This window comes from Protopterus annectens, chromosome 9.part0 (assembly GCF_019279795.1).
Source record: "Protopterus annectens isolate FY-2018-M chromosome 9.part0, PAN1.0, whole genome shotgun sequence".
NCBI lineage: Eukaryota > Metazoa > Chordata > Ceratodontiformes > Protopteridae > Protopterus > Protopterus annectens.
Genome location: NC_056743.1, coordinates 1,922,309,611 through 1,922,334,632, shown reverse-complemented (window position 1 = coordinate 1,922,334,632; position 25,022 = coordinate 1,922,309,611). Strand labels below are relative to the sequence as shown.

General features: G+C 42.0%; 1 protein-coding gene across 1 annotated transcript in view; it reads right to left on the bottom strand.

Moving 5' to 3' along the window:
- The window catches only part of LOC122810832 (voltage-dependent P/Q-type calcium channel subunit alpha-1A-like), a 553,058-nt gene that overhangs the window by 296,912 nt on the left and 231,124 nt on the right, over positions 1 to 25,022 (bottom strand). The window contains exon 2 of the mRNA XM_044082386.1: positions 3,395 to 3,491. Coding sequence (XP_043938321.1) covers positions 3,395 to 3,491 — 97 coding nt within the window. The remainder of the gene's footprint in view (positions 1 to 3,394; positions 3,492 to 25,022) is intronic.

The following is a 25,022-nucleotide window of genomic DNA, read 5'->3' as shown; positions in this document are numbered from 1 at the left end:
ACACACACACACACACACACACACACACACACACACACACACTACACAGGTGTGCATGCAAGCACACATATATGCATTATAGTGTCTTTGTGAATCTGGGATCAATGTATTTTTGAAATGTTATGCAATAAAACTTGTTTTAATCTACAGAACAGACCTGAAACAAAAAGTATGTGCAGCAAAAGTTTAGCAAAGCTTGTGTAATGAAGATGATCTTGAAAGAGAATATCATGAAATGGAGAAGTTGAGAGATAATGAAAACATGATGCAATATAATGATAAAGCTATTATGACAACATAATCATCTTTCTAAAGAATAGCAGCATTCTTAATTCTGTTAAACTGGCAGCTAAGGAAAGTGAAGGTGAAATCACATGATGGTATTATAGAAATCCATCTATAAGCCTTTAAAGGTTTATTCCTTTTACAAGTACAAACATGACTGTTTGCAAATGAGATCCAAAAAGAAAGGACTAGTGGAATCTACAACACTAGGGACATCTTCCACCAGTTTTGCAATCTGGGACCTTATAAGAGTAGTGGGAATACAATTCTTCCTTTGCCAACTTATCATGCAGCTCTGTGTGCCAAACAAAACCTGTGGAAATGTAGCGCAGAGGTCAGCATAGTAAATTGCTTAATGGAGAGCTAGTTGTACAGCTACTTCATGCTCATGACAGAGCATTACAGGTTTTCATAGCCTAGACAGGATGTGTACAGAGGAAGAAGGCATTATCAAACCAGCAGAATAGTGAGATGACAGCTGCCCATCTGCTACTGGGCTGTAAGAGCACTGTCAAGAGTTGTGCATGTCCACGTAAGTTTCATACCACACAGCACCCCTGTTCTGTCATGGTAATAAGCTATCGAGTTACATAAGCAGCTGGCTTTACAAACTGCTTACTTGCTCTGAAACAATACTTGAATCATCAGCAATTCAGACTAGCATGCACGTCCCATTACTGTTCAGACAGACTAGAAGGCTACTACTTAATGGGTTGATCTTCATGCTAAACAAACAGGGGGTACTGCAAGATACCCAGCTGGAAATGAAAAGTAGGGGATGGATTATTGTTCACTTATCTGATCATTGTCCCAATTCCATTGCCTTCTTTATATAAAGCAGCTACCACAGATGGTTCAACTGCTATCTCTAACCAACTAGGAAACACTATGGATAATGGCCTCTACTAAGAAGCCTGACCTCACAGTAGAGGTCTCTGCGATACCACAAGGGCAGTATTAGAATTTACTGAGGCTGTGCAACATGGCAGGGCCAAGCTCTGTGCTGTGCTTAGCAAAAGAACCTTCTGTCTATGAATTCTAACCACTGTACATAATTCTACTGCACAAAATAGTGTTGTGGATGGATGTTCTGATTTCTGTGGAGTTTTACTGTCTCTGGCTCTTATACCAGTGTGTGGCTTTATGGAACACTTTGCTTCTTTAAGATACAAAAAAGTAACACAAGTACTGACTCTTCACATTAGATGAAGGGAGTGAATACTTTGCTAACTGAAGTATTTAAAACAGTACTGGACACACCATGTGAAGAGCTTTACAAATTCTTTTATAATGAACATACAGTATCATGTTCCAGCAGTACTACATCACACGTCAGATCAATCATGGAACCATAAAGTAATCTGCCCTACAAAAGGAAAACAGAACTATTTCTGTTTCATGATTTTACTTTGGCTGGGGCACAGAGTGGTGGTTATCAGGACTAGACGGACATTTCCTTGGAACATATTCTTCTAACTGACTCTTCAACAGAGTCTCTGCAATTAGTCAAAGAAATATGTCAACACAACTATACAAAATTCTTGTTGATTCTGACTGCTAACTGAAGCTATGTTCTTTAAATGAGACTCAGCATTTAATGCCTCATTCTGTTACTGTTGGCAAGCACAGATGATATTCCTCTAATAATTTAAAAAGGGATCTGACATGCTATGTAATCTATTAATAAGCAAAAACCACTAGTTCAATTGGCTTCAATGTTATGAGCAAAATTAACGTTCTGTGGGAAAAATGGAATACCACTGGAAATATGAACATCAAAATTATTTAGCACTGGTGTTTTAGTTAAACATCTGCTGTGATTTCGAGATTCCTTATGCTATACTTCAAGCCCACTAGAGTAACTTTTACCTGAACAGTACAGTGCTGTGCATTCTTCAGGCAATTCACTTCTAACTTAAACTATGGCACAGTGTTATCATACCTAGCATTCTCCTGTCTGAAATACATCACACTACAAATATAAAACTTTTGGAGAAAGGGTAGGTACAACAGCTTCTTTCTAAAAGGGAAAATTTAAATAGCTAACATGCATGTACTCTAACAAAGCACATACTGCTGCCAATATTTTTAAGGCATAATCTGCAATATCTAGTTAGACTGAATTACTCACAAAAACTGAGGCATCCTGAACTCCAGATTTTAAGAGAGCTCAGCCACCAATACTATGGATTGTCTTTTCCTTTTAACCCTGCCCTTTTCACTCCAAAAACTCAACCTTCCACAGTACTAAACAAACCAAAAAAAAGGTTACAATCGAGTCTCCAAAACACGGAACACTAAACAAAGTAAAAGAAAAGAAAGGAACACACTCCAAACTTTGTTTGTTGTTATTCTACCTTATAAGCAACGCGGGCAGGACATTTCTTTCCCAGACCGAGGGGTGGACACATAAGTCTCAGCATCATATACATGTCAGTGTAACTGATTCGGCCACTGGTAGCGTGGGAATGACCAAAACAAAACAAAATGGGAACAAAGATACATAAAGAGACTGTTTTTAATGAAAATAAATTGGGAGGATAAAAAACAACATTTTTTGTCTTTCAATTTTGGGCAATTTTTAATACTCATTTTAAATGTGTTTTTCTATGCAAAGAAGGATTGTTGCATAGAAGCAGGAAGTGAGAGAGAGGCTGTGTGTCAGAAATACAGAGTGAAAAAGTAAGAAAGAAAGAGAAAATAGAGAAGAGGAAGACAGAGAGAGAGGGAGGGAGGGAGGGCATGAGAAAGAAACAGCATGAGAGTCAGAAATGCAAAGGCCTTGGGGATAAAGCACCTTGCTTGTCATGTGTGGAGGTAAAAAAGAATGGCTGTTATGTCAATGCAGTTACTTGTCCCCTATATACAATGATACATACTACTGTTACCCATAATGCCTAGCCTCAGCTATCAGCAAGCAGAGAGATGGTAAAAAGTTACTAGTGCAATTCATGCTTTCTCTACATGACTGCATTGTTCTGCACATTCGACTAGTATTCTTTAGTTGAAGTAAAGAAAATGCAAGATATGAAAAAGGGAGAAAAAAAAATAAAAGCAACAATCATTCTGTTGATGCGAGTGGGATTTTAGGTTTTAGTGGAAGTCAAACCTTGCAGGCCACCCTATGTGGACATTTCTTGCCTAAGCCCAGAGGGGGTGAGATAACGCGTAATAAACTGTACATATCCTTATAATGTATGCGTCCGCTGTAAAAAGAATACAGGGTGTTAATGTAGACAGGTTGCATGGCACACAATGCAAGCTAAAAGGGAAAAAGAAATACATTAGTTATAGTTAGAGTTTGTTAAAACATGGATCCATCTCCATGGTCCTGCAGATGCTTTATCTTTGAAATAATTCTGTAACTTACCTTGTATTGTCTCTGTGACATCAGCATGATAACAAAAAATATTCTTGGTTCTGTTTTTGTTTAAGGTAGCTGAGCACATGACACTTGTAATACAAAACTAGATGTGTAACATTCCTGCTGTTTTAGTGCTCCTTCATTTTAATCTCCAGGCCACCATTCATCACTTTGTAACAGCTTTACCTCATCTTCAACCTCACCATTTATGTGACTGAAACAAAAGTCTAGCAATTACATTTTGTCTCTGTGATACAGACATTCACTAAAGCTGAAATACTGATGACATTTCACATTAAACCAAATTAAAACATACATTTTTAAAATCTGAAAATAAAGACATTAAACTCAATTCAGATTACATGTCAAGTAATTCATAAAACAAGTGTTAAGGCACAAGACAAACAGTACATAAAATGTATAGATCCACATTGAGCACAACATACATTGCTGCTGCTGCTATTTAGCCAGCTGTTAAAACTTAATTATTCAGAAAGATTACCCCACTCCCGCAACTCATAAATCGGGATAATCTCAAAATGCTGATACTTCAGGTATGAGGTCAGATTTCACTTCTATGGTGTAATCCACGTCATGACTTAAGATACTAGAGTCCCCATCTCTGCAGTGGCTAAACAGTGACACTCCTCTGTTTTGATAACTAGACTCTTACTTTAAAATAAACAATTGCTGCATATTAGTAAGGCAATGATGCAATGCACTGGAAATGTTTCCCTGACTAACTATAGCCCCTTATCTTAGTCTGCCTGCAACTGGGATGGGACTTGAGAGTTGACAATGCCAAGGGTCACTAGTAGCTCCACAGTACAGCCTCAGACACCAGAAAGGTAGAGCATATTGACAGTGTTAACATAACAGCAAGGATCTTTGTTATTGATTTAAATAGGGAGCAAGGTGCCTAAGGAAATAGGAAAATAGTTAAGATCTGCCAAAATGTTACACTGTCAAGATCATAAAATCATTGAGGTAATTTATTTAAGACAAGTCAGGAAGGTGGGTGCCTTCGTGTAGTGAGTGGCATTGCCATGAACATTAATGACAGAAGAGACAATTTGCTTACTTCCTTAGGTTATTATAAGCTTACTGGGGATTGGGGGATAATAAATAGCAAGACAGGGATGCAGTAAGGGTGGGGAGACCAACTGTAAAAACAGCTAGTAAGGGTGAAGCATTGGAACCTCTACTGCAGACATTGATAGGGTGAGGATGTTTACTTTGGGCACTGTTAGTGCAAAATTCAGCATATTTGATGGTGAAAGTAAAAGCTGATGAAACATGCCACAGACACAGTAAAAATGAAAGCTGAATATACAAGTTGTACATGTCAAGGTGATGTTTGCTAGAGACATAATGTGGAAACTATGAGAATGCCTGCCTGCACCGCTCTGTGATGTGGGAGGCAAGCACCCCCCCCCCCCATGCTCCCTGAACGTATATAGACCAACTCCGAGATTGCCATATCTTGGATAAAAGGGAATATTCCAACAAATGGTCATCTGGGACTTAGTATATGTAAGTCTGTTTTTTTTTTTTCGGCCAGTCAGTCTCCATGTTTCAGGACCCTTGATCCCGATATTTCACATGGATACCCACTGTGGAAATGTGACATTTAATGACAAGGGGGGCTTTTGGGCATGGAGGCACCTGCTGAGTTCAAGGTAATGCCACATCCAATAATTCAGTGAGGGTGATGACTCCTGTTAGGGGTACACTTCAAGAACCTATAGCACTGAATAAGTAAGGAATTGATTTCACACCAAAATTATGTTTCTCTGCCATCTTACGGAAAGTCTCTTCATACAAATCCCTCTGTCTGTAACAGCAGGGGCAGCTTGGGGTTTATGATATAGCTTCATTAGCACCATTCATCTTGTATCAGTCCATTTCTCGTCTTGTTACATGCATGAGTGCAATCAATAGCCTCTTGAAATGCTGTCAACTTTTACTAGTTACATTTCATTGTACAGAACTTCTGCCTACAGGGATGGCAGAGAACTCACATTCTCAGTGAAATTAATTTTATATTTTTGTTATATTACAGCTCTTTGCTTCAGTTTGAAACATTCATGTTGTAACTACCTGTTTGTGATTGCAGAGATAATATAATTTCTCAATGAACCATTTTGGTAATCCCTTTCAAAATACAAGTTATGGCTCCTACAGACCCATACTGAACCTTTCTTCACTTGGAGTTACACCCACATTGAGCATAACATGTCTGTATTACTGCTGAATTCTTCTGATTGGGAGTACTGTCCTAGCAAGGATAATTAAGGTTCATACTCTGATCTTGGTTCTAGGAAAAGTCACTGCTGCTGGTTCAGGGCATTCTTCTCCGATGCTTGAGTAGTACCCTGGGCTACAGATGCTTGGCCAAGGGAGAAATGAAAATGACACCTTCAGCCACCTCATCTCACTTTGGGGAGAGAGAATGGGGTAGGCTGTCCTCCTATAGCAGTTGAAGCTCCTGATGGAGACTAGGATACTGCAGCAGAGGACTTGTGAGGGAGACTGGAAACAGCAGACTTGGTAGATCGTTTGCAGGCATATTGTACAGAAATAAGGAAACCTCTGTTTGGATCCACTCAATACTTGCTTCTGTGAGGTTTAGATAAGTAAGAAAAACATTTAATCACAAAGGACAATGGGGCCAAGACCGCCTTTCCATGCAGAGAGCTCTTGTCTGGAAGGTAATAGTTGAGGGTACTGGGGAACATGCCATTCACATATCCCTGATTTTGACTCATATTTGCACTGTCCTTTGTAATTTTTTGATTTTTCTGGTAAATCATTCATCATTAACAAACCAACAATCAAAGCTTTATAATTCTTGTTCAGAAAATGCAAGGTGATACAAAACTTATTGTTCTATTAAAATTTTAATTCAATTTATGTAATATTTAAAAACTGACACTGATTTTGTTTTTTTGTCCCCTTGTTAATTTTGGCTTCATTTCTGACTCCTGAGCAAAGAATTTGAGTTATGCTGTGGAAATGTCCTGAGTACTGGAAGACAGCATGGACAGGAATGAAAAACAGTAGCAGCTCTGAGGCATGTTTGTACCTTCTAGCACAAGAATGATTCTGACAGCAATTCAAGTGGCTGAGTAAGTTGACAGTGGCAAAAAAGATTGATGATAAACATGATTAGAATGGAAACTTTAATATGATGGATTACTTCTGGCCACCATGTAAGCACTATAAAAGCTTCTAAGTGCAGCTACCAAAATAGTGACCAAATAGGAGGCTTCAGCTGAAGAAAGTTTTCACTGCTGCATCTAAATCCTCTTTGCTTAAAGATAAGATACGCAGAAAAAAAATTAGGATGAAACAAGAGAACTAGAGAAGCTGGAGTGGAAGCTTTGTTACAATGCTATGCTGCTCATTAAGAAGCCCAGGTTTCCACTTTTTCCCTCAAAAGCCTGGCTTGGACATTCTTACCACTTGTAGCAATTCTCTGGTTGTGTGATATGAGTTTTTCTGTTAGGTCTATTTGCTTATCGTTAGCACAACACAGCAAAAAAAAAAAAAAAAAAAAAAAAAAAAAAACACGTGCAGTTTGTATTTTGCTTATTTCACTAGCCTTATTGTTGTTTGTTCTATTTGCTTATCCTTCTTGGAAGAAGCAGTCTATGCTATAATTTTATGACAGATATCTAAGACATAATACTACAACTTTTTCAGTCAGTCACAGCACTTGTGGTTCACGTGAAACAAACTAAATCAAATATGCCATTGTACACTCATTCTTACAAACCAGGCTTGCAAGAGAAAACACTATTATTCTTAAGTGAACACTTGTGTGAAGGTACATCATTCTTTAAAGTGACAATTATTTATTACTTTTTAACGAAATATGTTGATTAGGAAAGGCACTCTGAAATGGAGTGTCTCTGAGTGTCCAGGAAAAAGGAGAAGAGAGACAACAATTAAAGGCACTTGGCCAGCAAAGTTTGCTCATTATCTGTCCAATACATTTTTAAATCTAGTTATTAAATAGCTTACATCTAGGTAGCCTATGGGTGGACATGGATTGATTTCAGTGTCATTTGCCTGAAATTCAACCCATCTAGAATTGGAGCTCCTCCACAGGAAATCACTGGTGATGAGTTGTACCAGCAGTGATGCCGTTTTTGAGGGTGATTTCCCTCTTCTTCAAGTTGGTGCGACAATGAAGTTGATATGTATAAGTTCGGGGTGTGGGGGAGTTACCCCACACACCGCAGGATGCAGGTAGGCTTGTACCCCGGCAAAAAAAAAAAAAAAAAAAAACATTTAAAAATGTGCTCTTTTTTTCTGTCAGTTTTTTTTCAGGGACTGCAGTTTGGGGATTCTGATCCTAAGCGGGTTAAAAAGAAGTTATGTTTTTACCATAATGTTCCATGTGAGTTGTTCATCTCGCCTTTGTTCTTACACACGGGTTCAGAGCCGATCCCTCGGCTCCGAGTCGGCCACATTCCAAGCTCTGCGTCTAAGAGAAGCTCGAGGCACAGTCCCTATCCCATGATCCCCTGCTGCTAACCCTCAGATCTAGTTTGCAAAGAAACCAGACAACAAAAATATACCCCTCTACACATGAATACGCACCAAAATTACCTATACACATATATACCTAAAAGGTAATAATAGATACAGGCAGATATGATATACCTGACTGACTACGCACGCATACATAGGCACAGACAGTCACAGAGAACCATGAGAAAGACAACCAGCCATGAGTCGTACCTGTTCCTCCAGAACATGGAGGGGGAAGGAGGGTGGGAGTGTAAGAACAAAGGCGAGATGAACAACTCACATGGAACGTTATGGTAAGAACGTAACTTCTTTATGTGAAGTTGTTCGATCTCGCCGTTTGTTCTTACACACGGGTAGCATCCCCAGCACCCTAAACCCTGGGTGGCTCACGGGAGAACATTCCTGAAAACAGTGGAACCAAAGGAAGCCCTGTCCCTGGAGGCCCTGTCCACTTTGTAATGAGTAATAAAGGTATGAGGTTTGACCCAGGTAGCCGCAGCACAGATGGTATCTATAGGTAAACGAGCCGCATGTGCCAGAGAAGTAGAAACAGCCCTAGTATAATGAGCTTTAACTTTGAGGGGAGTAGGCTGATTTGAAGATGAATAAACAAAGTTTATGCAGTCTGAAAGCCATTTGGATAGTGTGATTTTTGTCACTGCAAGTCCTTTCTTATTATCTGCATGAGACACAAAGAGTTGGTCCAATTTTCTGAACTCTTTTGTTCTGTCCAGGTAAAATCTCAGTTGTCTATGTACGTCCAATTTGTGAAGCATGTATTCCATCTTATTGGTATGGTTCCTGAAAAAGGTGGGAAGTTCTATGGACTGATTAAGATTCAATTCTGAGCAGACTTTTGGTAGAAAGGACGGATTAGTGCATAAGGTGACTCTGTCTGGATGAAATATCAGATATGGTGGTCTCATTGACAGTGCCTGTAGCTCTGAAACTCTGCGGGCCAAAGTGATTGCCACCAGAAATAGGGTTTTCCAAGAAAGATATTTCAGCGGGCATGACGAAGCTGGCTCAAACGGCGATAGCATGAGTTGGGATAGCATCAGGTTTAAATTCCAAGGAAAGACTGGGGTCCGAATAGGTGGTCGGATCCCTCAGCTCCGAACCCGTGTGTAAGAACAAACGGCGAGATCGAACAACTTCATATACTTTGTCTATTCATAGTGGAAGCCTTACTTCCTACTAACCCTTAAAAATATAAAGCACAGGCCATTAACTGTAACTACATACTGCAGATCACAACAAGTAATTAAGAGTACAATAAAAATAATTAGGTAAAGGAGATACATTAAAAGTTCTACACAAATGTGCAACTGTTAATGTTAGGGAAGACTGCAACTCTACGTCAAATGGAAATAAACATTACAGACTAGCAGTAATTAGTACCAAAGGGAACACACCTCAGTAGTCATCAAAACTCCACTTTGGTTGTGTCTACTTTTTGCCAGTGGCTGGACCCAGGATAGGAAACACAGCTTGTAGTACTTACTTGTCATTCCTCAGCAGCTGTTTCATACTAATTAAATATCTACCAGTGAAGATCACTGTTTGTCTTTCAAATGCACTTCCTACACCCCTGTTTCAGGCACTGTCTTGCATACAGCTTTATAGTCTCTCTTACTCAGCTGATCTTTAAGACCCAGTTTTTAGGCTGCAGGTCTTCCAAAATTATTGACTCTGCTTCTAACCAGAAATATTAAATCCCATCCCACTTCTTACAGACCTTAAGCAGCTCCCTTCTTTTATTACTCAACAGTATAGTGATTGTCTCTACAGTTCAAGAAAAAAATATTGCATCTACCAACTCCTCATTACATTAAGCAATCCTATACCTAAGGTCACTTAAAATTATAATTTTTCTCCAACATCACTAAAACAGTCACACCATCCTTTCTTCATCCTGGCTTCTAAAAAAAATGTCACCCAACATCATAACTACTAAACAACCATTCCTTCCCCATTATACTTCCAGTATTCAGCTACAAAGGAACAGACTTCAAGCTTATCCAGCTATGGAACTCAAATCCACTAAATCAGATGAAGAATAGAATTGTATACTAATTTACTAAAAGTGAAAAAGATACAATGTGTTACTTAGAAAGGAGCAATCTACTTGTTATGTTAGCTGACAAAGACAGAACCTTGGCCGTGATGCACATGAAAAATATAATAAAAAAAAAGGAAGATGAAGTTAACATTAATTTTATGGCATATACTTAATTTACTTGATTTGAGTTCCATGTCTGGAAAAAAGTTATGTACTTACCATAATGTTCCATCTGTGTTTTCCATCCTTATTTAACCTTGACATAAGGGTTCGATTCCGATATCTGAAATGACTTAGCCATTACTACAGCTCGCTCAGGCCAAAAACTCTTGAGCTTCATCCATACCCACAATTCCCCTGTCTCAGTTACCTCAGACCGAGTTTGCAGATTAGAAATAATGTGTAAATAAGAATGCCTTAATGGAAACCATATTTGCTATGCTTCAATAGACATAATAACCACTATAAAAGTATCCATTCCACCAAAAAACATTTTTTCAGAGGCCAGTGGTTGGAGGGAGGGTAGTCAAGGATAAATAAAGGAGGACAACACAGATGGAACATTATGGTAAGTACATTACTTCTTTATCTGATGTTGTCAATCTTCATTTTATCCTTAACAGAAGGGGCAGAGTCCCCAGCTACCTTAGGCCTTGGGAGAATACATGGAAGAATATTCCTGAGCAACAATGAACCAAACAATGCTCTACTCCTAGAGACCAAATCCAATTTGCAATGAGTAATAAAGATACGGGGAGAAGCCCAAGTAGCCGCTGCACATATATCCTCCATTGAAGTTCTAGACTGAAACACTGCTGAAGTGGCAACAGATCTTGTAGAATGTGCCTTCATGGGTTTAGGCAAGGCAATTTTCTTTTTGTCATAAATAAAGGAAATGCAATCTTTGAGCCGTCTAGCTAAGGTCACTTTGCTGGCAGGTTTACCAAAAGTAGCACTTGAGAAGGACACAAATAGCTGATAAGACTTTCTGATGTCTTTAGTTCTGTGAAGATAAAAGTGTAATTGTCTGTGAACATCTAGTAAATGTAAAGGAAATTCAACTCTGTTCAAAAGGTTTGGTAAAAATACCGGCAAATTAATAGACTGATTGATATTAGACTCTGGCACTACTTTAGGTAGAAAGGTTCATAAGGTAACTCTATCTTTGTGAAAAATCAGATAAGGTGGTTTACATGATAGGGCCTGAATTTCTGAAATTCTTCTAGCAGAGGTTATTGCCACCAAAAATAATGTTTTCCAGGACAAAAACTTTAAATCACAGTCTGCAGATGGTTCAAAGGGAAGATGTATGATGGCTTGCAACACTAGCCGTAGGTCCCAAGGAAGAGTAGGATCTTTGAAAGGAGGTTTTAGCAATAGAGTCCCTTTTAAAAATGTCTTACAAAATTTATGAGAAGCAAGCCAGGGAACGTTCCTCCAAACCATCATGGAAGTTTGAAATTGCTGTTAACTGAATTCTGATGGTAAAAAGGGAAGCTCCTGCATTGAAAAGAGAGGCTCAGGAATCTAAAATATTTTCAATAAAAGCAGAGAATGGGTCAATATCTTTTTCACTAGCCCAAATGGTAAATCTCTCCATTTACTAGGGTAGAGTCTCTGGGTGGAAGGCTTATGAGAAGCTAAGAGAATTTTGCGAACAGAGGAAGAGTGGTTAAGATGCCTGTCAAAAAGTGGAACTGGAGGAAACATGCTGTCAGGTTGAGGTTCAGAATGTCTGGATGGACTAGTCTATCTGGATGTGACAGATGGTCTGGAGACACGTCCAGAGACCAAGGTCATTGAATCACATAAGGCCAAAGAAAGGGGTACCATATTTGTTGAGGCCAATAAGGTGCAATGAGGATTACTTTCCTCTTCAGCCTCAGTGCTTTCTTTAAGAATTTTGGCATTCGAGGTATCGGGGGGAAAAGCATATAGTAGTCCGGAGGGCCAAATGTGGAGAAGAGTATCTCTCAATGAATTCCCTGGGGGAGGAGGGATTTGGGCAAAGTAGCTGCCACACTTGTTAAGGGGAGAGGTGAACAGGTCACAGCAAGGCTGGCCCCATTGATGAAAAATCCTTTCCTCCACTGTTAGATTGACAGAGCACTTGTGAGGCTAAAGAATGCATCTGCTCAATTTGTCTGCTATCACACTGGAACTGCCAGGAATGTGCTTCACTATCAGAAAGCGGGTGGAAGAGATCGCCCACTGCCACACTCTGAGTCCTTCTTGACAAAGGGGGTAAGACTTGGTTCCTCCCTGTTTGTTGATGTACCAAGCTACAGACATATTGTCTGTTTGGATTGCAATTATTCCCCAAGGAAGAGATGACTGAAATGCTTGCAACTCTAAAAGCATTACTCTTAGTTCCAGAACACTGATGTGCAAGTTGGCCTCTAAGGGGGATCAAGTGCTTTGGACAGTCTTGTCCAGAAAATGCCCCCCCACCCCATCTGGGAGGCATCAATGGTCACTATGGCCTTGGGCTCTGGGAGGATAAATGGGTGGCCCAAGAGGATTCCTTTGGAATGAATCCACCAAGCTAGATCCTTCCTGCAATGACTGGTGATTAGAATCTCGTCCGAAATGGGTTGATATAGCAAGGACCATTGAGATGCAAGTAGCCATTGTAGAATTCTCATGTGAAATCTGGCTAGGGGAATTAGAGTTATTGCTGCTGCCACTGACCCTAGAGCCTGTAAAATTAGTTGAGTGGGTACTTTCTTTCTGTGGATTATCTTCTAAACCTCAGCTAAAATTTTTTGAAGTCTCGGTGGAGGAAGGAATGCCACAGTTGAAGTCGTATTCAGTACTGCCCCTATAAACTGTAAGCTCTGAGTTGGAGTCAGTTGGGATTTTTCGTGATTTACCATTATTCCTAGGTATGCCCACGTCTTGAGAATGTAATCCCTTGCCTTTATCAATCAATGCCTGGTTGTAGCAGTACGGCATTTATTTTTAAATCTGCACTTAAAGTTACATTTAGTCAAATTTAATCGAAAGTTTGCTTGTTTGTTTGTTTAATTTAACTGTGGAGGCTGCCCACTAAAGTGTGCTAGCCTGTGTAACTAATTTATCACTGTCTCTGCATTTTCTGTGCATTTCTACAAAAAAACAAAAAAAATAATCCTTGTTTTCCCGCCTTTCTCGACTAGTTTAGACCAGTATACAGGCATTGCTGTATTCTGGGCTGTGGTGTAGTTCCTGTGTTGTCCATTACCTTACTTGGATAGAAGGAAGTTTCTTTGCTCACCAGTGGGAGTGGGGAGCCTTGAGCAGCCTACCTGTCCTTGGGGGAAGTGACCTCAGCACAAGAAGCTGTAGTAATTGGTTGTTGGGACCATTCCTAGCTTTTTTGTAGTTCACTGCTTAAAATCCACCTCTGGGTGTTTTTTTTTCTGGCTATACTGCTCAGACAAGCTCCACGTGGGTTTACAGAGTGGTCCTAGCAGCAAGGAACTCGAAAAAGCGACTACCTCCTGGATTTAAGTATATTTGCTTTTTTCCCACTGGAAATAGCTTCTGTTGCTTACTTTAAACTAGCCTGAACTGTTTTTTTTTCTGATTACTGCATTTATTTTTAAATCTGCACTTAAAGTTACATTTAGTCGAATTTAATCGAAAGTTTGCTTGTTTGTTTGTTTAATTTAACTGTGGAGGCTGCCCACTAAAGTGTGCTAGCCTGTGTAACTAATTTATCACTGTCTCTGCATTTTCTGTGTATTTCTACAAAAAAAAAAAAATAATCCTTGTTTTCCCGCCTTTCTCGACTAGTTTAGACCAGTATACAGGCATTGCTGTATTCTGGGCTGTGGTGTAGTTCCTGTGTTGTCCATTACCTTACTTGGATAGAAGGAAGTTTCTTTGCTCACCAGTGGGAGTGGGGAGCCTTGAGCAGCCTACCTGTCCTTGGGGGAAGTGACCTCAGCACAAGAAGCTGTAGTAATTGGTTGTTTGGGACTATTCCTAGCTCTTTTGTAGTTCACTGCTTAAAATCCGCATTTGCACGGCTTTGATCGTGCACATAGCGCTGGTTAAACAAGGTTAAACTTTTTCTGGCTCCGCCAAGTCTGCCCTTCAATTTTTCCCTTAGAACTGTTCTACTTGCAATCTAAACAGCCTATACTCTATCTGAAAAGCTCAGCACTTGCTCCTAAAGCATTTTTATACAGGTAAAGCACTCTTAAACAAAAGAAAGTACTTCATTCACCTAAATTCTTTTGAGTACACATCTCCCTATAGGTCCTTTCTGACTCAGTTACACAGCAATCTTTTTCACTATTTCTAGCATGTCGAAGGGTCAGTTGCTGGCGTCCTCTCCTGTTCAGCTGGTGAATCTGGGAATCTTGAGGCAATGTTACAATTGCCTCATGTACACAGACAACCCTCTCCTCCTCCCAACAAATACAAATATATGTGAGAGATGCAACTATATAGCCAAACTGGAGGCTGAGCTCTCTCAATTCAGAACTGGCAAGACCAGTCAGGAGGAGAAGGTAACCACGCACACCACGAACCCAGTCTCACATAGAACTATCACAACAGCAAACCAAACACATAAACACACAAAAACATACTCGGAGGCGCTGATTAAAAATCTACCAAAACAACAGAGGCCTCCAAAGCAGACACCCAAGCAACCACCACCTCAAGACATAGCACATGCAACACATAGTTCACAAAGTCAGTGTGCTAAACAGTCACAGCCCTTAAGGCCAAACAACATGCCAGACACACTTGTAATAGGTGACTCCATAGTCAGACACACTGACGTCCCGCTCACCAGACTGAACAAGGAAAAGGTCACAGTAAGCTGCCTGTCAGGAGCTAGAATCCACCACATAACACAAGCACTCAGGTCACTCCACAGCAAGTACAAATATGACTCAGTCATTGTACATGCCGGTGTGAACGACCTGAGACGTACCTCCCTAGACTACATGAAAAGAGACATAGAGGAGCTCTCTGATTATGTAGCCCAGGCCGGTATGACCCTGACCCTGAGCAGCATCTTACCCTCACCAAGAATGAGGCCACAGTACAAAGACAAAATGATCAGTTTTAACAATTGGCTTAATTACTGGTGTCATTCTAAGGGGATCAATGTCTGTCTGCTTGGGATGACATGCTTGACAAGCCACGCTGCTTCGAGGATGGCTTGCACCTGTCACCCTGGGCTTCGGATATTGGCCAAGGCTCTTGCCACCCCATAGTGCCTTTTTAGGCAAGGCTCAAATGACAAACCTACCTCCCTAGAAAACACAAGTGGAAAAAAACTAAGGGTAATGCTGCTCAATGCCAGACGTCTAAACCTCAAGATGCACACCCTTGAAGCCCTCCTCAGTATGGAGAACATCGATGTCTGTGCAGTGACTGAAACCTGGTTCAAGGCTCCTGAGAGCACCCCAGCACTATCAGGTTTTACCTCATATCATGCTTTCCGACCCCAAAACTTGGACCGAACCACAAAAGGAGGGGGAGTATCCATTTTCATCAAAGATACCCACACCTCCAGGTTAGTGGCAATGCACGAAGCATTGGAGTCTATCCAGGTGCAACAAACCATAGGCAAAACTGCCTTACAGTTTGTAGCATGCTACAGACCACCCTCTCAAACTCAGGAACCCCACACAGCCTTCCTGAAGACACTGGAGAGTATGAATGTCTCTCCAAATACCATCATTTTGGGAGAGTTCAACTACCCAAACATAGACTGGGAACATTACTCAAGCCCCAACACCCTAGCCCGAAGGTTCCTAGAATTCATAAACTCAAATGCAATGGAACAACTAGTCACCATTCCCACAAGAGGAGACAATATACTAGACCTGATCATCACAAACATGGGGACAAAATGCTCCACACGAAGTATATCCCTCTTTGGTAAGATCAAACCATAAATTAATCTCACTGGAAATCCACATCCGCCCCACCCCTGCACAAAAAACCACAGTGAAGAACTTCTCAAAAGCAAACTTCACACTTCTTAAGACTGAAGTGGTATCCTTCAAGGCCCCTGGGCCAGTGGAAACCACAACCCACACTGCTGAATCCTTTGCAAATGCCTTCTATGGGCACCTTCAAGAATGCATGGATCATGCAATCCCAAATAAAACCAAGACCCATTCCCCAAAGGCAGGCCGGTCTGGTGGACTCCAGCCATAAACAAACTTTACAACAGGAGGAGGAAGCTACTACATGACAGAGCAAAATCCCTAAAAGGGAAGGCGTCTCTGATCAGTACTAGCAAAAACTACGATCACTCATAAAATCATCCAAGGCCAACTTTGAGAGAAAAATCGCAAAAGACACAAAAGACAATCACAAGGCCTTCTTTAGCTATGTTAGAAACCTGGGTGGAAACTCCCAGATATGCTCAGAGTTGGTCCAAAATGACACAAAATACACTGAACCCACTGACATTGCCAACATTCTGGCAGACAGGTTCAGTGCAAATTTCTCCTCCCCTCCCCCCCAAAAGGAGAAATAACTATCCCAGCAGAGTGTAGCCTCCTAACATCTCAGATGCCCAGGTGAGAACCACCCGCTCTAAAGCTAAAAACACAGCATCAATGGGACCGGATGGTGTCCCGGGCTGTGCGCTACATGAACTCCAAGAGGAACTAAACCCACACATAAGGCTGCTGTTTAATCTTAGCCTTACTACAGGATACGTACCCAAAGAGTGGCAACAGTGGTCCCACTTCACAAAGGCGGTGCTTCTACGGACCCTGGAAATTACCGCCCCATAAGCTTGACGAGCCTGGTCTGCAAAGCTATGGAGAGGATCATTATGGAACTCATAAACAAAGACATTGGGGACCTACAGACATTGGATCCTACCCAATTTGGCTTTGTCAAGGGCAGATCCTGCCTTTTGAACTTGGTCGACTTTTTTGAAACGGTCACTAAGGCCATTGATGACGGTAAGGCAGTTCACACAGCCTACCTTGACCTTGCAAAAGCCTTTGACACAATACCCCACTCGGGCATCATAGACAAACTCACCAGCTTAAATGTAAACCCATATGTCACAAGATGGGTTGCAAACTGGCTCAAGGACAGAACCCACAGGGTCAGAGTTGCTGGAGCTATGTCAGACTCTAAGCCAGTCACAAGCGGTGTCCCACAGGGCTCAGTCCTGGGACCCCTCTTGTTCGGCATTTATTTTTCCGAGGTACAGGCAAACATAGGAGGATTGTGGCTGACAAAGTTTGCAGATGACTGCAAACTGCCATAATTGATACTCCAGCGGACACAAACATCCTTCAGAGAGGCCTCATAAAACGGATAATTGGTGCCAGAGCCATGGCCTTAAGCTGAGCCAAAAATGTATAGTCATACCCTTTGGGAAAAACAAGGTACCGACAAATTACCACATAGGCAGTAATCCATTAAGTACGGAAGAGGTAATCAGGGACCTAGGGACCCAGGTTGACAGTAACCTCTCATTTGACACTCACATTGCCAAAGTGGTTAGGAAGACCTTCTATATTGCCCACCTTATCATGAAGGGTTTCACATCTAAATCAAGAGAGGTCATTGTGCCCTGTACTCTTCTCTTATCAGGCCAATGATTGAGTACAATGCCCCATTTGGGATGTATCTCACCCGACACCTGCAGCAGTTGGAAAGACCCCAAAAGTTCCTCACCAAGAGGATAAAGGGTCTTAAACATATGTCATATGCTGCCCGACTGAAAAAACTCCAGCTCTATTCAGTCGCATACCGCCTACTCAGAGGTGATCAGTGCCTGACGTACAAGGCCATGTCCAATCCTGAATTAATGGACATGCTCCACCTCAGAAAATCCAAATCCATCAGAGCCACGAGAACAAGTGACTTAAACCTCAACACAGAAATAAATAGGACGTGCTGGAGGGACAGATTCATAACCCAGAGGCTCCCTACACTCTGGAACAGAATCCCAGTCCATGTTAGGCAGAGCCCCTCACTGACTCTATTCAAGAGAAATCTCGACGAGTGGATGGGAGATCGTAGGTTTACCCCGGGGGTCATCTCTGTGTCACTACTAGACAGAGGCATAGTAAACTAAACCCTAAAAGGGCGTAGTATTCTCATCCTAAGGGGTGGTGTAAGCCACATACACTCTGGCTAGGCTTATAAATGCCTTAGGGCAGATAGCCTAGTACGAACCTATGAACCTATGAACCTATAATGAGGCAGTCGTCTAAGTACAGAAAAACCCGGAATCCCTGCAGTTTCAAGTAGGCTGCTACTATTGCCATACATCTGGTAAACACCCTGGGGGCTGTGGTGAGGCCAAAGGGCAGCGCTTTGAATTGGTAATTACTTGTTCCCAGCTGGAAATGGAGTAATCTTCTGGAGCACTTGTCCATTTCTATACGGTAATATACATCCTGAAGATCTATTAAGCACCTCCAATCACCCTTTCCCAAAAATGGAACAATGGACTGTACTGTGACCATCCAGAATTTTGTTTGACAAACAGATTTGTTTAACACACTGAGATCCAAAATTGGTCTCCAGTCTCCTGTCTTTTTTGGCACTAAAAAGAATCTTGAGTAAATTCCAGATCTTCTCTAGTCTGGTGGAACTTCTTGGATAACTCTTTTGTCTAGCAGTTTTTGAATTTCAAGAACTGCTGGTTCCCTCTGATTGGGTAGAACATAAAGGATTTTCTTGCAAATGGGGGGAGGACTGGAAAAGGGGTTGGTATAACCTCTAGATATAAGCCATTGCACCCAAGAATCTGTCTTAATATTTAGTCAGGAGCTTTGGTGCAATGAAATGTGTCCTCCGACTGCTTCCAGAGAGAGATAATTGGGATTCCCTTCAGGAACTCTGAAAGGGCTTATCTGGAAAGAAGTCCCTAAAGCCCTGTTTCTGCAAATGACCTCTGCCGCGTGGATGGCATCTTACATTGTAGTTCCCCCCTCTGTCCTGGGAGAACTGGTACCATGTGTGTCCTGGAAAGGCCCTTGAGATTTTCTGAACCACATTTTTTCACCACTTCTCTGATTTGTGGAAAAGGATCTTTGGGAAATGGAAAAACATATGCCCACTGCAGAAAGGGTGCTACCATTTTTTTCACACCTGGATAAAGTCTCTCTAACTTTTGGGACAAAAAGAGATGACATGTCAAAGGAAGAATTGATGAACGAAGACTTAAATGGTTCCGCAAGTCACAAAGGTGCATCCAGGTGTGTCTCCTTATGGCTACGCTTGAACCCGCTGCTCAGGTAGATCCTTCGGCTGCATCCATAATGAGCCTCATGGACAAATTAAACATGGACTCCAGGGTGGCCAACTGGGAAGCAACCTTGTCTTGGACTCGCTCAGTAACAGCTCCCGCGAGGGTATCTGATAATTCCTTGATCAGGTCCCTCTGGAGTCTGGTAAAATGTGCCAGGAAAGTTAAAGACTTTAAAGCAAAGATCAATGAAGCATAAACCCGCTTCCCAAACCTATCCATCGACTGGGACTCTGTATTGGGAGGATGGAAGAGGAACATTCATCAGCCAGCTCCTTTTTAGTGGTGGACACCATGACCATGGCATCTACTGGAAGACCTTTAGCACAGACTTGCTTGTCCTCAGGAGTGGATAACATTTTGTCTGGTCTCTTGGGAATAGGTTCAGTGGTGTCTGGTGCCTTCCATGCCTGCTGTGAGATCAACTGAATGAGCTCATCAGCAGGCGGAGTCACCCAAGTGGTAGATGAGTAAGTACCAAAAGCCTGCATGTACACCAATTCCTACGAGGAAGGATTTTGGGACTTCCAGTTACCCCTCTATTTTAAAATTTTCAAGGATGTCTCCAAAGGAGATATCATCAGGAGCTGACCTTGGGGACCTTTTTCCTTCATCAAAATTGTTGTCCTCTGTGACTGATTCCTGTGGGGAATGTAAGTGCTTCCTCTTACACTTTCTTTTCTGAGGAACCTCCTTGGGGGGGATGGTCTGGGTATCAGAAGAGGACAGAATATGAATCTGTAGGTCCTGTGGATTTGGTACTCATTACCCCAGTGGAGAAACAGGTCAAATAAGGGAGTGTGAGGACAGAATGTGCTCTAAGGAGGATGGGACCGACTGAGTGACCACTGTGACCTTTCCACTGCCTCGAAAGCTGGCACCCCCCAAACAGAAAAGGGAGCCCGGAACAGAGAAAGACTGCCTCAGAAAGTACAGTTGTGTACACTTACCATAAATGTAGATGTTCGAGTGTATTCACTGTTGCAGTCATTACATTTGGGATATCCTGCTGGCAGGTTGCCCTCAGAAGGCCTGAATTCCAAAGTCTTGGGTCCTGCTTTGGCTGCTGTCACCTCTTCCCTGACGTCAGGTCATCAGGGGTATAAAAGATGCAGCCGACGACATTTTATTTAGTTTTTTTTGCCCCAGATGTCAGGTGCCCCCAAAAAGGTAGGTTAAAATTATATAAATAAAACATATATGCACCAAAATAAGCTTTACCTTCATCTATAAGCAAATACACCACCTAGGTTGTATAGATTAGAGAAGTAAAGATAAGTTCCAGCAAAAATAAGGGGGATGGCGGGTGGGTAACTTGGACTGCAACAGTGAATACACTCGAACATCTACATTTATGGTAAGTGTACACAACTGTACTATGTTCTTCGTGTTTCACTGTTGCAGTCATTACATTTGGGTTGAGTCCCAAATCTATGGTTGGGGGGCTGGAGCTAAACAGCATTAGAAGCGGCTATGAGGCCCTGCAGAACTGCAGTGGCAAAGCCTGTCATGGATTTAGAGTAAAGAGGCAGATTGTAATGTTTTGTAAAGGTATGCACTGAACTCCAAGTAGCAGCCTCCAAAATGTCCTTGGTTGGTACTCCCCTGAAAAAGGCAGCAGAAGTGGCTGCAGCTCTGGTTGAATGTGGCCTAATGCCCTTAGGCACTGGTTTGCCATGCTGTGAGTAGCAGAAACAAATGCAGTGACCTATCCACTTTGAAACAGTCTGCTTGGAGATAGCCTTTCCTTGTGATGCTGTGGCATATGCCACTAGTAATTGCTCTGTCTTTCTGAAAACTTCAGTTTTGTCCAAATAGAATCTAAGTTCTGTGTACGTCCAAAGAATGCAGAATGTTCTCCCCCTTGTTCTGTGGATTTGGATAAAAGGTTGGCAAATGAATTGTTTGGTTAAGGGCTACACTGGATACTACCGTAGGCATAAATGTAGGGTTTGTTCTCAGAGAGACCCTGTCTGGATAGAAAATAATAAAGGGTTCCAAAGCCATGAGAGCCTGTAGCTCTGAAACTCGTCTTGCAGAAGTTATTGCTAGGAGCAGAGCTGTTTTCCAAGATAAGAACTTTATGTCCGCAGTAGCAGCTGGCTCAAAAGGTGGTAAGGTGAGTTTTTCCAAGACATAATTGAGATCCCATGCAAGTACTGGCATTCTCCTTAGAGGCCTTAAGTTTTTGGCCCTCTGAGGTACTGCCTTAATAAAGGATGAGAAAAGAGTGGTGGCTCTGTATTGTAATGAGCTGAAATGGCAGAGGCATGGATTTTAATTGAAGAAAAAGATAGGCCTTTGTCCAGCATCTCAGTTAAATATTGCAAAATCTGAGGAATATTTGGGACAGCTGTATCAGTTCCTTCAGCTTGGTTAAAAGCGCGAAATCTCTTCCATTTCCCAGCATTGGATTTTCTAGTACTAGGCCTTCTGGTTTCTAAAATGATATCCATCACAGCTTTACTGAGAGGTGTGGTTTGTATGGCTACATTATCTGCCATACTGACAGGTTTAGGGTTCTGAGTTGGCTGTGCAGAATCTGATTGTTTTGCTGGGACAGTAGATGAGGTATTTGAGGTAAGGTCCAGGCTGAGCATTGAGACAAGTTCCTTAAGCTCAGATACCAGTACTCGCGTGGCCAGTCTGGGGCAATCAGAATCATTTTTGGTTTCTCCTGCCTGACCTTTAGGAGTACCTTGGGGAGGAGAGGAAGTGGAGGAAAGGCATAGGTTTGTCCAGTTGAAAGATAAGGCGTCCACTTTCCAAGCTTGTCTGTGATAAGTCCTTGTGCAGAATCTTTTTAGTTGATTGTTTTGAGGAGAGGCAAACAGATCTATGTCCGGGCATCCCCATTTCATTGTTATCATGCTGAAGACTTGTGGATCCAGGTGACACTCGTGGGGATCCATGAGGTTTCTGCTTAGTTCGTCTGCCAGAGTATTTTCCTTTGCTGGCAGGAATTGCACCTGCAGATGAACTTGGTAAGTCAATGCTGTGTCCCATAAAGCCATGGCTAGTCTGCACAGGGGGTAAGAATGAGTGCCCCCTTGCTTGCTTGTTTATGTATCACATGACAGTGGTGTTGTCTGTCTTTATCAGTAGTTGTCCCGGATGAAGTAGGTCCTTGTAGGCTGCCAGGGCATTTTGAACAGCTAGCCTCTCTTTTTGATTGATATGTAGATGCTTTTGGTTTGTGGACCAGGTGCCCTGAATGCTTCTTCCTACCATGTGTGCCCCCCAGGCATAATCTGATGCATCTGTCGTTAGGCTCTGCCTGGCTGGGGGTAGTGAGAATGGCTGTCCCTTGTTTTGGTGACAAGCCTTTGCCCACCATCAAAATTCCTGTTGCAGGCAGGGAATTAGAGTAATCATTGTTTCCAGGCTGTGGCAATGTTGTGTCCAGACACTTTTTAGGTACCATTGAATTTTCCTCATATGCAGTCTTGCATATGGAATTAGTAAGATGCAGGATGTCATGAAGCCCAAAGCCTGCAGAATTTTTCTTGCAGATAACTGGGCCTTTGTTGCCATTTCCTTGAAATAGGTAGTCAGTTGCCTTTGTTTGTCTGGAGTGAGATAAGCCATCTAGGCAGTTGTATTTAAGCTTGCACCCAGGAATATTATCTCTTGAGAGGGTACTAGTTTTGATTTCTTTTTGTGGACTGTGTACCCTAGGCATGTTAAAAGCCTTATCACAAAAGTCAGATGCTGTAGTAGAATGTCCTTGTTCTCTGCTTGTATGAGGCAGTCGTCCAAGTAAGGATATATCTGTATTCCTCTTTGTCTGCAGTAAGCAATTACTGGTGCCAGGCACTTTGTGAAGACCCTGGGTGCAGTAGATAAACCAAAGGGCAGTGCAGAGAATTGGTAATGCTCTGAGCCAGCCTTGAATCTGAGGTATCTTCTTCATGATTGTCTGATTGGGACATGTAGGTATGCCTCTTTTAGGTCTAAAGTCACGAGCCAAGCCTTGCTGCCCAGCATAGGCAGAAGCTGCTGTAAGGTCAACATCTTGAATTTTGGTATATTCAGGAAAGTGTTTAGAACAGATAGGTCCAGTATTGGTCTCCATGCTTTGTCCTTTCTGGGTACCAAGAACAGTCTTGAGAAACATCCTTGTCCCCTGCTCTTGCTGTGGTACTTGTTGAATAGCCCTCATGTCCATGAGAGCTGCGACTTGTTTTTGAGCCTCTGTCCATTGATTTTTTGGCAGGTCTGACCAACCATTTGCCCTTGGCAGGGTATGGAAATGAAACTTGTAGCCTTGTGACACTATGTCTAGAACCCATTTGTCCTGGGTTATAATGTGCCAATTTTGAGAAAAAAGTGCTAGTTTTCCCACTAAGGGTGCTGCCAGAAGATAAGTGCTTGGCGCAGGCAGGGGGAAGTCATTGGGACTGTTTCCTGTATGATTGTGATTTGTCCTCTCCACCTTTGGAGGTAGAAGCACTCCACTGCTTAGACCTGTAGGATCCTTGCGGCTGTGATCTGCCTCTAGGGTGTCTAGATCTGCCCCTTTGAGGTCTGTCTGAGACTGGAAAGGACCAATTCTTTGTAGGCCAGTGTCTGCTAAATCTAGGTGACTGTACCTTTAAGAAATCCTTGACCGTTTGCATAGATTTAGCTTTGTCCTCCATTTCCTTTAACACCTCTTCTGCCTTAACACCAAACAAGGTATCATGTTGTAAAGGAGCATCTAATAATTTTGCTTTAACATGGTCAGGCAGATTTTGCTCCTTTAACCAAGCATGCCTCCTAATGACAGAACCCGTAACAGCGGCCCTGCAAGGGGCCTCCAGAGAATCAAACCCACACTGCAAAGTATGCTTTCCAACTTGTTCAGCTGCATGCAATAAATCCTGCATTTCTTTGTTTTCTGCACATTCAGAATTTGACATCATTTTCTGTTTAAGCAGTGTCATGATCATCATCATCTTCTTTCGGCTGTTCCCGTTAGGGGTCGCCACAGCGGATCATCTGTTTCCATTTCTTCCTGTCCTCTGCATCATGCTCTTTCACACCTCTCTATATTGCTGATATTTGAGCATAAAAAACTGGCAATTTAAGGCCCTTATAGCCAGAGTAGCAGATGTGTAAATCTTTTTTCCACATCTATCCAGAGCCCTAGAATCCCTGTCAGAGGGGGTAGGATTTTTTGCAGTAGAAGCCTTGACCCCTTTTGGACCCTGAGAAATAATTTCTGGGTCTGCAGTAGCATTTTTGAAAAGAAATTTATGAGAGTCAGGGACCCTGTAGTATCCGTCCAGCTTAACAGGAGCTAGAGGTAAAGAGTTAGGGGTCAGACTAGACTCCGAGAACACATCATCTACAATGTCCAACACAGGTGGAATAGCTAGAGGCCTGTGTTGAGGTAGTAAAAGAAAGTCTCTGAGCCTTTTCTTAGATTCTGAAAAATCTTGGCTCTCCCAGTGGAAGTGCTCCCTCATGGTATGCAAGGTTTCCCCAAAGGAGTAGTCCTCAGGAGGAGAAGCTGAAGGAATTGATTCTTCAGTATCAGAATCCTCATGGGG